A 14367-nucleotide genomic window follows, 5' to 3' on the forward strand; every position below is an offset into this window, starting at 1 on the left:
TAATCTGTCCATGTCTGTTCCTGCCTTCCCATTTTAAAGGCAGCATATTGTGCCTGTCAGTTACTAAGCTAGTGTAGCTGGGAAGGCACATGCAATTCCTGAGCTCACAAATTACCTTTTAATTCAAGTTAACCTGACGACTCCTGTATTTTGAGCAATTAGGTTTTTTTCTGGACTGCAATGGCAATCAAGGGTCCCTAAGTGAAAAAAAAGCAACACTTTTTTTGTGAGGTCAATATATTTACACGAGCAGTGAATACAATTTCTGTCTCAATTGCAGAATTCCCTAAAATATGGCATAATTATACTTTATACAGAAAGGGCAGCCTACAACAGGAAAAGGAGCTTTCTTATGCACCTACTAAAGGGAAATGACAAAAGACTAAAATTTGAAAGCATTAGTAACTGCCTTGCAACCAAAACAATGAAAAGGGGATCTCATTTCCCCTTTCTTTAGTTCTTGTTATACTGCAGACTGTAACTGTAACCCTTTGGTCTGGGTGGGATCCTCTACAGCAGGACTGACTGGACACTGCCGTTACACGCGGCAATGGAGTATGTTCTACACCCCGGGGTCTCTTAGACCCTTCAGCTACTGGAGGAAGACAGGAGCACGATCCAAGTCAGTTAGGTGAAAGCAGAAGAGCAACTTCAGCGAGACAAGCTCTGTAGGGAGAGGTGATATGTTTTCCTTGGACCAACTGATACAGTTGAAAAAAAGCAGACCAGCTTTCAGGAACACAAAAGCTCCTTCACGAAGCCCAGAATCAGTGGGTGAAGGGGAGGCGGAACAATAGCTGCCTTCTCTCAGGAAGGTTAACCATCACTGTGGGACGAGTCTGGCAAAGATTTTATACTGTCTGAATACAGCTATTTATTTTTTTTGCATGGCATTTAGATTTTGGATTTTTATATTAGTGAAATCTAGTTTAAACTAAGTTTGTCAGCTACTGCAGCATAGTGGGAATTCATACAATTCAGCTCTTGGGTTCTTTGCAGTACCCTCCTGGAGATAAACCCACACATCTCCCTGCTGCTCAGCACAGGTCTTTTTGGTTAGATATCTCTGTGTCTTAGAATAGGATTTCTCATTATCCAAAATTATATCAGCTCCTGCTGATAGTTTTTCACTTCATGTTCTTAACCTTCTGCGACTGACATCCCAATCATCTTTGCAGCAACTGAGCTGTCAAATGGAAGGCTGAGACTGCAATCAGAAAGAGCACACCAGCAGGAAGAGAGTGAATTGGTATGAAGCAGAAAGCCAGTGCTTTTGTGCAGCTACATGATTGTAACACTAGAGAAACATAGAGCTGCATCTTTACAGTTGGAAGAGTGAAACTGCTGTGCAAAACTAAACGTATCTTCACTATATACCCAGTCCACCTTTCATTTAGTCAACATTCCTTTCTTTTTTGTTTTCTCATTAAACAGGGAAGCTGGGCTGTGCGTACCCAACATAAAATTTTAAGAGGGAAAAAAACCCCAAAACACCAGCAAACACCTGTAAGTCTGCAATCCAGACTCCACTGCTTTTAAAATCCACCCAAGACATCAGCTATGTCACTTGGAGTAAAACAAGAGACCTTGGGAGAAAAAAAATCTTATTTTGAAAGGTGATTTGAGGGACACACTAAGGCCTGCTCTCCAAATTCCCTTGAAATTCTGCCTCACACTTGTTACAAGCAAGAAGATAAAAAGCTCGCTCACTTATCAGTAAGCCTTCTTTTTCCTTTCCTAAGCACGCTGGCAAATTTCAGGCTAGATATTTCTAGATCATTGCTAAATACATTAACAGTATGCCAAGTGCTCAGTAGCACAGTGTTGCTCAAGAGCAAGCCCCTTATCAGCAGCTCAACTGTATAAATACATACAGCCAGTTATGAAATCCATCATTTTTTGATAGATTTTGCAGATGTGACAAACTAGACATGGGCTAGACATTAGCTGTACTCCAACATGTTATAAAACACCTTTCTGAAGCTCCTATTATATAAGACATTACAAAAATGAGATTTTGACCTTAATGCTTAACCACCACTGACTGCCACTAGTATTTTAAAATAAGTTTAACAAAGACTACTGGTAGCCCAAACAAGGCTTTAATGTTGCTTCAGCCCTGGGCCATCACAGGGCATTCATTTTGCAAAATGAGACCAAGAGAGGACACGTTCCTGCTGAACTGCAGCTCTGTCCTGAAGGTAGGGCTTCCTGCAAGACAAACCTCCTTTTCATACATGTCACAGCAGCAAACCACCCTCCTTTAGCCTCAGGCCTGAGAAAGTAGCTCTTCACCCATCAACAGGAAAACTCTTCTGGCACAGTGCCCCCAGAGCCTGCAAGAACTTAGCAAATTGTACAAAACCAGATGCAAAATCTGTCAAATGAGTGCTGAGTTACCAGAGTTAACGGTAACACAAAGCTTTGAACTGATTATCTCATAAGTGAAGGTATACTCCCTTTGGGAAAAATGAGAAAACCTTGTGTATGTTGTTCTAGTGCTTTGAGATACAAGGCTAGCAGAGAGAACTTTCCACCAGTCACTCATTTTAACCAGAGTAATATGGACCTGGTCTAATTTTCAAATGGCACCCTGGTATATACGCTAGCTTTTCCACCAGAACTACATGAATGGTAGCTTTTAAAAGTAAAGAATGCAAACATAAGCAGCAAAACACTTGAAGGCAGAAAGGGACCAAGGTCCATCTTGTTACCATGGTTTAGTCATATGTAGAATATGAAGTAAAATGAAAAGCAAAAAGTAAACACCTGGGTTTGTACAGTAAATCTCCAATTGCAACGGCAACACAGAGGGTGATGACTACATATTATTAAAGATGTCCACTCTCTCATTTCTCTTTCAGGAAAGCCAAAACTGAACGAAATACACATAATTAGCAGGAAAAAAATATTAAAGGGATGTAGTAAAAACTAGAATAAGCAAGTTTCCCACCAGGTAAGTACCACTGATTTTTATAAGACTCCAATTTTACCTTAGGATTTAAGTTCCCTCATTTGTGTCATGAGTTCAGCCCCAAAACATGCGAACTCCTTGAAATATTTATATAGACAGAAATCCAAGTAGCACCATTTTGTCTTATACACACCTAGACCCCTAAAGTCTAAGCAATCCAAGCAGAAGACGAAAAAAGTCACGAACAACTGTTCTCCCCTGCAATAAGCAGGTATCAGTCAGGTGATTAAAAATTTATTCTCACCCTATACATGGTATTCAAAGAAACAATACATACAAATATCTATTTATCTCATGATTACACAAGCCTCTTGAATTTAATATTTTGAACCATATGACAAGTTCAAGATACTTTGTCAGATACAACAGGCAAATCTCAAAGGAGAGTTCTCGAACATATGAAAAAAAATCACGTCACCTAAGTGACCTCCACGACTTACACACTCCAGCAACAGACTGTATTTATAATGTATTGTTTTAATGACACTGTTAACTTTCTCTTGCAGATCTGCTTCTCTCCTGAAGGAGTCTTGTATTTTCAGACATGGTTGTTTTGTTCATTCCAGGACTTTATAAACATTTACATCTGTCTCATCCCAAATACTGTTGTTACACAGGCTTCTAATTCAATTCTTCTTTTCTAACTAAGTCTTTGCAGTCTATCTACATTTTAGTAGAACTTGTGCACAGCACAAATTAATGCAAATGGCTTTCTCAGTGTCGTACTGAAAGATATGCATCCAGAGATAGATTGTCTCAACATATCTTTCAGTAGTCCAGGCTGTATTTTAAAACTAATTATATAGACTTATAAAAACGTATACAAAAAATTATCCTTGGATCAGTATAATGTCCAAGAAACAGCTGGTAAAGATGTAAAATTATTCAGGTATTTCTAACTCTGAAATTATATAGAGTGTTATGTTGTAAACTTAGGTTACACAAAGAAATAACTTTTTCTTAAATCAAGAACTCTGTAACAGAATAAATAATTTACAAGCTTGAGAAGATTTGCATTGTTTCCTACACAAAGACTTGTTACCTATATTGTAAAACGCTTGGAGGAACTAATATAATTTCTGCCGGTGGCTGTAAAACTTAAATACCTGGTTTTGTTCACATAATTCCCCTCTTCAAATCTGCTAGAGGTAGATGAAGATAAAATGAACCCCAAAATGTAAGGATTAAGACATTGCAAATAAATTCTAACCCTGCAAATCTAGTGAACATACGTTCTCACCAGATTTACTGAAAGCAGTTATTTTTTCTTTCTTTTTTTAAATAGAACAGCACTCAATTTCTTCCTTCCATGTTGTCAAAAACGGTGCTTGATACTGTCATAAAATAATTTTCAAAGCATTCCTGAAAGAGCAGAAGCAGGTCCCACCTCGTGCTCTTCAGTCACTCTGACACATTTCCAGGGACCGTCTGTTGAAGAAATAAATGCTGCCTACCCAGCACTGCTCAGACAGCCCCTGGGCCTTGCTCTGGAACGACGAGAACAGACAAATCTGTAGATCCCACCGAAGGTAACTCGGGGAAAGGTGCTGGAGTGACGGAGGTGGAGCTGAAGGCAGGAGAGAGAACTGGGCAACCTTCACATCCATTACAGATGGTGACCTTTCCAAAGGTTTCTCAAAAACTATTTTTAACATGGGTGTCTGCGTGCAAGGGCTGCAAAATATTTGGTTATTACCACAAAAAACAGAGATTTTATTAGGCTCAGGAGTATTTACAAGATCTCATGTAAAGCCTTTGTTTTGGCATTAGAGAAAATTATAAAGCAATAACAGAATTCTCTAAAACATGAATGATTTCATTAATGCCCTGATGGACCAAAATAAAAGTTTAAGGTGAATTGTTTAGATCTGAATTGCTACTTTTCTATAGCTTGGCCTGTGGCTTCAAGTTTTCCAGTGTCTCCTTCTCATCTCTCTCCATCTTCATGTACTTTCTTCAGCCCAAATCTATCTGTGTGTTGAAGCCAAACACAAGAAGGCATACAAGAAATAGAAATGAACTTGGTGGCCCTTTTTAAAACTACTGAATGATGTATGTTTCCTCTTCATCATTCATCAGACAAAAAGGAGGAAGCATCACTACATACCCGAACATCTGCATAAAAGTGCCTCCAAGTTTCCTCACAACAGCAATGCTGGCACAATCACAGAGACAGGATTCTTTATCTTTTTCTCTCTCTGCATGGTAACTGTAGCCATCATGATCTCATTTGGTATCCAAAAAATGTAATTATTTCAGTATACCTTCCACAGCAATTTGAAGTGTGTCTTCCTCTCTTTTAAGTTACCAGTTTAACTCAATGAAAATGATCGGACGGACTGAGATGGCAAACCCCCACCATTTTACATAATTCAGTCTGTTTGGTTTAGTTACAGAATAAATATCCTGGTGGTTAAACTAAACCCACAGATCTAAATGAACAAGGCGATTTTGTGCATTCCAGAATCAATGCATATTTAAGTACTTGCTTTCCTTCACAATATTATTAATCTCCAGAAACTCTTGCTTTATGGACGCTGAACCAATTTACTTTTACTGCTTTCCTGCTCACTAAGCTTGAAGTGGGTGTAAGCTAAAATGCCCAACAATGTGCACAGAATCCCAAGGCCTTGATTAACTGACAGTGGATCCTTAAATAAGAGGCACCCTCCCAGGAGAGTGATGCAGAACTTGAAATGTCCAAACATGTTATACCTAGACCTCTGTTAAGGATAACAGCAATTTTCAGTATTATTTTTTGTAAAAACAAACACTTGGGAACTTCATTAATTACATCCAAAGCATGCAATGGTACGTCACGTTGACTTCAACTAATTCAACTTTTCTGCATCTCTGCGGCTATGAGAATTAACCTCCACCTAAAGTCTTTCACCCATCATACACTACAAACTGACTGACACGCCACCACTTCCTCAAGGTGGCCGAAGCGTGGGTAAATATTATTTGTAGGTAAGAAGGTCAGGTCAGTAAGTTAGCCACCATTATCTACACAATGCCCAAACAAAAAACCAAAATAAACTACAATAGGAACAGGCTTTTCCAACTTCATCATTTAAGATAAAGCAGGCAGGTTACCAAACAATTTTCCCACAGTAAATCAGCCCAAATGAATGCTGACATAATTCATCTGGAAACAGGAGAAACAGCTAATGCTACAAAGGATACGTGACAGGTGATGTATTTCCAATGATCCAGTAAATGGACAAGTTTACCATAAAGGCTATTATTCCAGACAGCAGTACCATTATCTGTGGATTAATGGACACAGTCAGTAATCTGACATGCTTTTGGCCATTTGTAGATATGTTCCAGGTTATTTAGTTTCCTTTCAAATGCAAAATATCAGGCACAAAAAACATATGGAGAACAAAAATAGAAACAGCTTCAAATCAGTACAGACACTGGTGATATGTATAAGTAGCTCAGGGTACGACGTCCATAAATACATACTGATACAACCACAAGCCTTTTCTCCTTTACCATCAGTAAACATTCAAGAGTGATATGGAAAATCTGGCTACTCATACACAGAAGTTGTAATCTTTACCTTTGAGACAATGTCTTATTTATGTTCATAACACAAACTATTTTGTAAAAATATCCAGTTTTATTATTGAGAATAGTTGCTATCCCGTTCATAAACTGCAGCACTACAAGAAATGACCCATCACTGAGCGGCAAAATCAGCAGTGGTAAGAATATGCCTCTGGCTCTTTTTTGGACAGAAGGATAAAGAGAGAAATTACAGCCTTCTTAGTGATAATAAACTAGCAATTCTAGAGGGCAACCAATGTTGGCATCCTTCCGCAGAAGAGGAGCTGAGAGTGTCAAGAGTGAGCATGCTTATCCCTTTTCTGAGTTGAACAGTAAGAGCTGGAACTAGGGCACTTAACATATTTTTAATTTAATACACTAGGGGAAGCTTCTCGATTTTTGTCAGATTTTCCTGTTGTTCAGATGCCCTCTAAACAGAAACTAGAATAAGGAGGTAAATCAATTGACAACAGACTCCTCTAAGAGGAAGTGGGGCAGACGCAACAAGGGTTCTTTCTTACACACGCCCCTCTCACCTCATTACAGTCGATGACTGCACAAAAACCTGTTTCACCACGAAACAGATCTTAATACAAGTTTAACTAAATCAATGATCATTATTTAAATTAAAATAAAGTCAATAAAAGCCTTACCACAGCAGAAAGTGTCCAGGGCCCAAATATTCCCCCTTCTCCAAAGACTGGCTCAAAGAAGGGTATGATGAACAACAACATAGCTGAGGACATCGGCGCCTGATAGTACAGCAACTGCATAGAGTTTACCTGCAACTCATGCTGCTTAGCTCCTACCCACTAAAAGCAAAAGAGAAAGCTGTTAAACTTGTGAGGAAAAAAACCCCATAAATTGAAAACTTGAGAAAAGCGAACTGGCTCCTAACAAAGAGGGAATCTCATGGGGACAACACTACACAAACAGACTGTTGAGCATCATCGTATACCTTTGCCTAACTGGAGGCCCATGCATTTGTCTCTTGCAAGCACACAAGCCACGTAAGGAGAAAATCACATGCAGGGTCAATGAAAAAACCCTGAGTGCCTAAACCTTCCTTTTCCCATAGCCTGGGGGTCAAGTATTATACTTGAGGAAGAACAAAAAAAGTAGCAGAGCTGGGAAGAAAATGCTAGGTCCCTTCTATTCTCAAGACAAATTCCAGATCCTGTCTATGATGAAGCAGAGTGCCTTCGCCTAAGCAGAGATCTCCTTTTGCTCCTTTCTCCTCATTTTCTTCCACACACAAGCTAACAAAACCAGTAAACATTTGTCTGTCTTTTGCTGGTTTATTCCAAATTTACTGGATTTCACTTCAGGATTGAGTATAATTGACTGTAACTTGGATTTTCAATGTAGCATACTTTAAGAAACATTAGTTATCTATGGTTATGAAGACAGATGTTAATAGCTAAAAAGATGCATCTTCGTATTATACTGAAGAATGACACTTACATACTTCATAAAATCATGTTAATTAGTAACAAGGATTCCAGCATATAAACTTGCTAAGTATTTTTTAGAAATACAGAATAATTTCACTCAGCTACTAAAATTTCTCCAAAACAAACCCTGTCATTTAAAGTTATGCGGCACCTCTCTCCTCCTCCTCCTGTGTCAAAACAGGACAGAAGACCATTATTTATGATCTTGCACACTACAGGTCAAAGAGCCTCACTTCTTTTGGAGGCACAATACACCTGTTACAGAGCAATTTACATTTAAATTGATGATGATGACTATCACATCAACATGAGGGGACTTTACATCAGGAGGCTTTTACAGGCGGTAGTGAGCTGTTAGTAGAACATTGCAGCAGAAGGGGCTAAGGCAGTCCTTGGACATAGCTATTTTTTCAACCATAAGCAGCCATAAAAGTTATATTGTGCATATATATTAACACACCCTCTACAGAAACACCTTAGACTGTGTAGAGTGGAAATAGAAGAAAGGGTAAATAGCTCAAAGACACCTGCTCGCGCAGGGAGGTTGGCCCAGATGATCTCCAGAGGCCCCTGCCAACCTCAGCTACTGGAAAACGGCCTTTCCAGGGAAAGGCTCAGAGGCAAGGCCCTCACTTCAGCATGGAGATCATCTGGGCTTTCCAGAAAAGCGGAGTTTTAGCAATAAAGCAATCTTCAACCCTTGAAAATACGCTCACGGCACATTAAAGATGACACCCCAAATCCTAGCAGCAAGGACGATCAATTCCTTAAACAATTTAGCAGGGGTTGTGGTGAATTATCACAGTTTGCTGATTTTTTTTTATTATTTTTTTCTTTTACAAATAATTAAGGAGGGCTTCCTGGCAGGCAGGATGCTGTTTAAAGGTGACCTAACCAAGGGACAGCGGCCTGAAGACCAACCAACACGAGGCTCCCGCCCTCTCCTCCCCCTCTCCCCCCGCCATTACCCACCACTTGGTAGAGGGAGGTCACCAGGACACCCAGCGTGGCGAACGCCATCCCGAGGACGCTGAACTTCACGTCGTAGTAGGAGTTGAGGAAGACGCCCAGCGTGATGGGGACCTAACGAGGGGGACAGGCGGTTTTAGGCCGGACCGCCACCGTCGCCTCCCGCCCTCCCCTCCCCGCCCGCCCGGCCTGAGGCGACGGCCGAGCCCCGCCCCCTCCCCGCTCCCCTCAGCCCCGCCGCCCGCTCACCAGCGTGAGCTTGATCCGGAGAGGGAAGGTCTTGCCGTAAGCCAGGCTCTGGATGACCACGATGACCGGCGTGGTCATGGCCTTTGCCAGCTGGTAGGTACCGATGGTGTTGCTCTGCAGGGAGAGGTTGGTGAAGACGACGAAGCCGCAGAAGCTGAGGGCCAGCGGCAGCACCTGGGCGGGCTGTAGGCTCTTGGGGGAGAAGGCGCCGAGCGCCTGGCACAGGTAGAGACCGAGCCAGGTGATGGCGAAGTGCACCAGCGTGAGGCTGAGGTTGGGGAAGCCCAGCCGCACGTACAGCCACTTGTTCAGGAAGACGATGCAGATGGAGGCGGCCAGGTTCACCAGCAGCCCCGCCGCCAGCCGGCCCTGCGTCGGCAGCCAGCCCATGGCGTCCCGCGGGGCCGGGCAGCAGCGGCCCAGGCACCCCCGCCCCAGGCAGCCCCGCCGGCCGCCAGCGCACCGGCCGGGCCGCCGCCGCCTGCCCCCGCCCCGCCGGGACACGTGGGCTCGCGCTTTCCGGTGGCCCCGCCCGCTCCGGCACAGCCCCGCGGGCGGAGCCGCCGCTCCCAGCGCCCCTGCCCGCCCTCAGCCGCCGCGCTCCTCACGGCAGCCGGGCAGCGGTCGCCGAGCGCACCCACGCCGGTGGGCAGGACCCCCCCGACCACCCCCCGGCTGCCCCGCCGCGGGCAGAAGCGGCTCCTGCCCGAAGCGCTCCGAAGGGGCTCCGGGCGGCCGGGCCGGGCGCTGCCGGCAGCACGGGCGCGGCGCGCATCGCGCCCCGGGTCGGGCCGCTCACTGCGCGTTTGCACGTGTAACCGGGCCAGAACAAGGTTTGCGAATAAACGGTAACAATCCCGACTTGGGAGCTCCCAGGTATAACCACCTTTGCACCGCCTCAGGATTACAGCAGCGTTTTGCCAACTACATAACGTAGGTGACAACAGCACAAGCCCTGACGCAAGCCAGCCCTTCTCTCCCAGCTGGCAGTAGCCCTTTGCTTTCCCTCTTCCTCTGATGTTCCTTTCCTCCAGCCCCCTTCGTCTGCTTTCTTCTCCCCTGCTTTCCACGTACAGCTTCCTGCACTCTCACTTTCCACTGCACCCTTGCGCATTCTGCTCCTGCCAAGTGATGTTTCTAGTCTACAGCCAGCACTCTTGCATGTAGCAGTCATTAAGGAAGTTCATACAAACACCACAGTTGTGCAATGACATTTTAGATTAGAATGAAGAAGCACGTTCTGTTTGTGAAGCACTTTTATTAAAAAAAAAATTAAAAGGTTGTATTACAAATATTGTCTCTGAAGTTGGTCTGAATTTTTCAAATTGCAATCGAAATCTGAGGGGTTGAGTTTTTTCCCCCCCAAAGATCAGAACAGTTTGTCCAAGTCATGGTTTTGATCTTTTTTTACAACCAGAATGTCCATGTTTGTAAGATTCTGCAAGTATCCACATGAAATCCTATGACTGAATTTCATATCCCAAAGGATCAAGATCCTGGTCCAGAAGCATCAGAGAAGATTCCCTCAGCTTCTGCAGAAGCTTTCGGAGTTCTTCTTTTGAAAATACCTAAGAACAAAAAAATCCACCCTCACACACTGAAGTTGTATTTATTTCCAAGGAACATCACTGATATCAAAGTAAATGGTGGTTAGATTACTAATGTTTCTTTCTTTCTTTCTAAGACAATGTGAACATCAGACATTTCAGAATGACGTTTAATAAAGGACTGGAAGCTAGCAGCAGTATCCAAAATGTGAAGGCAGTCTCAAGATAGCTCCGTGTCTCATAACTACTACAGAGATTAGTGGTAAACAGCCAAGTTTCATTTTCGTGCTATTCCTGGCAAAGATCTCAAGCCAATCCAGGCAAATGCATCACAGTATTTTTCTAAGCCTTGATGTCTCTTTTCAGATTTCTAATCCTTGGTTGGGTTTTTTTTTTTCAGGGGGAGCAGTGTTGTGGGTTAGGTTTGGGGTTTTTTTGTTGGGTTTGAGGTTTTTTTTTTAAAGTTACAATGTTTTTTGGGGCTATTTTTCAGGCTTTTGGAGTGAAAGGAGGTTAGGGGTAAACCAAATGGTCCAAAACAAAACCTGCTTATACGATGTTCTGAAAGGTAATGGAATTAAAAAAAATCAATTGCAGTTCTACAGCCCAACTTGGAATCACAGAATTGTTCATGTTGGAAAAGACCTTTAAGATCATCAACTCCAACTGTTAAACTGATTTCAATTCAATAGTTCCCATCCAAAAATTAGTAACCGGACTGCTCAGAAGAACTGCTTGTCAAAACACTGGCATCTTCTTCAGTGTTTCAAAGTTAACTCTGATTCCTTAAATCAGCATACAAGGAAACCTTTACCATTGCAACGAACAGGAAGAGATAAAGAAACTTATGATGTTAAGGAACATATGGCATCCTCCTCTCTATATAGAAGCTTTTTCCACAGTCAACCCACAGAGCTTTTAAATGGAAGTTAAACTGCCTGCAGCTCTCACTAACTCACCGTATAAAGCTTGTGTCGCTCAGAAGCAACCATGTCAGCCAGGCGGAGGCACTCCTGATACTGTCCAGTACTATGTAACACTGTGTGTAGCAAAAAGCACATCATTGGCAGACACAGCTTTCGCAGCAGAATCATCTGGTGTGTTCGTTCAGGGTCATCCTCAGCATCCTTACCATAGCAAAATAACGTATTAGTATTATGAACATCTACTTTAAAAGGCAACTTACTGTAACCACATAATTAGTAGCATCAGAGGCAAAAAACTGGACTAACCAGCCTAGACTGGACTGTCAGACCTGATTTATATGGTAACGGAAGGGGGAGCAATCTGTAACTGGTCACAACAAGGCCAGAGTGAATTAAAAAGGCGTATCAAACTAAAAAGGTACAGCTGGGTACAATCTGTGCTTTGTGGTCTGCCCCATGATATAAAATTTCATTTTACCTCTCTGACATCAACCATCCATCCTCCATCAACAAACAGCAACACATTGTACATTTTCTCTTTCACATCAGCTGTAAGAGCATCCAAGAGACCTTTCCAAATACCATAATCCATCTGGCAAAGAAAGAAAAAATAAACTACTGCAGAACAGGATAATTTCCAAGGCTATTTTAACACAGACTCTTCACCTATCATGCAATAGCCAGTGCAGCTCCAATTCAAATGAGAATCTTCTGCCAATGGCTAGAACTTAAAAGCCTGCTGCTAACAGCTATTTTCATCCTTGCTTAATTCTCTGTCCAGAGCCAGACAGGTTATTCAGAAGCAAAGCCACTACAGGAAGATAATTTTAAACAACTTATTCTGCCATGCTTATAAAACAAATACTTGTATTAATTGAATACAGTACATTGTACATTATACCGGCCAGACATGCCAAAAGTTCTTTTTGCAAAATGAACAAAATGGCAGCATCTTTTAGAAAAAATGTGACAAATACAAGAATAAAGAGTTAATAGCAAAATCAAGTACTCAGATTTATTAACAATATTAACAATCAACACATTATAATGAGTATTTACTATTATGTTGCAATGTTAATCTGTAAAGCTGAGCCATATAAAAAAACCAGTGTAATTTATTTTGCAGTGGCATTAACTATTCTACTGTCTCATACTCCCTCAGCATAAAAATAGAATAATTTAGAAGAGTTCTTAAGCAATACAAATTAGCAGTCTTCTACACTTCCATTAAGCTAAGACTGCCTCCTAAGCAAGAATGTGAAAGTCTATAGTAAATAACTTGAACTTTTACCTACCTCATACTTCTTTTCTTTATGTTCATGGGCCACTTTTTCAGTGAAAGTTGCTTGTGGTAACAAAGAAGGCTTCTGCGGAGCTGAGTTCATGTGTTTGAACCATTCATTAAAGGTTTCATGGGCTTCCTGGATTGCATTGGAAATAGTGTTTGGACATTTTTGACTCACATAGATGTCCTTAAACGCACAGCTATAGTGCATCCAGGAATCAGAATTTACACCAAATGGACAAAGCTTAAAGTTTCATCACCAAGGCAAAGCCACCATTATTTCTAAGTAATAACTTGGAATACAGCATATTTGAAACTCACCAAATATGCCCGAATACATAAATGTTCCCGTATAGCATTGTCATCTTCAGCTGGAAGTGGAGCATCCATTCCCTGTTCTTCCCATTGGTTATATATTTCTGCTATAGAGTCTTGGGGAATCTTCACAAACACATCTTTTGCAGCTTCATGTTTCTTGGATGCTATGAGAATGCGAACTGAGTATCAACAGCTTTGCAATCTCCATACTTGATTTTTAAAAACTGGCATACCCATGCTTTTTAATAAATAGATTCAAAGTTATATTAAATGTAGTGCCAAGAGCCAATGAGATCAAAACCAACATTTGTAAAAGTCTACAATATTTGTGAAGTTTAGTACCCAAGAACTTCCTCATGATTGCATTGCTTTGTTTAAGTGCTTCTGCCCTCTGTGCAGGATCAAATACAAGCCAGTCAATTACATCTATTTTCAGTCGATCCACCTGTAAAAAACAACATATAGATTTACTAAAACTTCCAGCATACAACTGATACTAGACACATTAAATCTGGTCAATGAAATACACCAAGTCTCTAGGGATCTTTGGATAGCATTATGACATACTAACAAGGATTGCTTTGCTTTATTCACAACTTCAATATCAAAAGCTTAGACAACAGTCTGCAATCTAGAGTAATTAAAAAATCCATTTCTAAGTATTCCCAAGATATTCAGACCAATGGATGAACATCAGCTCTCAAAAATGTTTCTGGATTACCATGCATCTTCCTCAAACTGTAATAGGAATGCAGTGTACAAACATGGTTTATGAAGCCTTTGCTATAATCTTCATGGGTGCCATCAGCCTGCAACCATGGTTTTCCAATTCTTGTGTTAGATAAACTACCTGTTTGGCTTAGACAGCTTAAACTTTGTACTGAACAGGAAAAAAAAAAAAAAAAGCCACAAATTTGCCAGCTATCAGGTGCTTTCTAAACAGTACTTTGAATGCAAGCTATTAACAGTACCTCACTGTCACTTAAGTACCGAGTTGGATCCAACTGATCAACTCTCAGTAGTGATGACAAGTAAACAGTCAGTAAAGGCAGCATCTGTTGTAGCTAGAATATGTCACTTGAGCGTGTGA

The 14367-nt window shown here is 41.6% G+C and overlaps 2 protein-coding genes across 2 annotated transcripts in view; both read right to left on the bottom strand.

Moving 5' to 3' along the window:
- Positions 1-3192: 3192 nt before the first annotated feature.
- SLC35E3 (solute carrier family 35 member E3) lies at positions 3193-9717 on the bottom strand. The gene is made up of 5 exons (XM_013303006.3): positions 9202-9717; positions 8956-9066; positions 7183-7341; positions 6161-6243; positions 3193-5689 (listed from the first exon to the last, which is right to left on the bottom strand). The coding sequence occupies exons 1-5, from the start codon at positions 9589-9591 to the stop codon at positions 5503-5505; spliced, it is 930 nt and encodes a 309-aa protein (XP_013158460.2). The 5' UTR covers positions 9592-9717; the 3' UTR covers positions 3193-5502.
- A 722-nt stretch (positions 9718-10439) lies between these two features.
- NUP107 (nucleoporin 107) overlaps positions 10440-14367 on the bottom strand; it is a 32008-nt gene continuing 28080 nt past the window's right edge. The window contains exons 23-28 of the mRNA XM_055807636.1: positions 13620-13722; positions 13281-13441; positions 12970-13095; positions 12153-12266; positions 11708-11875; positions 10440-10769 (exon numbers count right to left, since the gene is read on the bottom strand). Coding sequence (XP_055663611.1) covers positions 10662-10769; positions 11708-11875; positions 12153-12266; positions 12970-13095; positions 13281-13441; positions 13620-13722 — 780 coding nt within the window. The 3' untranslated portion in view covers positions 10440-10661. The remainder of the gene's footprint in view (positions 10770-11707; positions 11876-12152; positions 12267-12969; positions 13096-13280; positions 13442-13619; positions 13723-14367) is intronic.

The sequence above is a fragment of the Falco peregrinus genome, chromosome 6, assembly GCF_023634155.1.
Source record: "Falco peregrinus isolate bFalPer1 chromosome 6, bFalPer1.pri, whole genome shotgun sequence".
Lineage (NCBI taxonomy): Eukaryota > Metazoa > Chordata > Aves > Falconiformes > Falconidae > Falco > Falco peregrinus.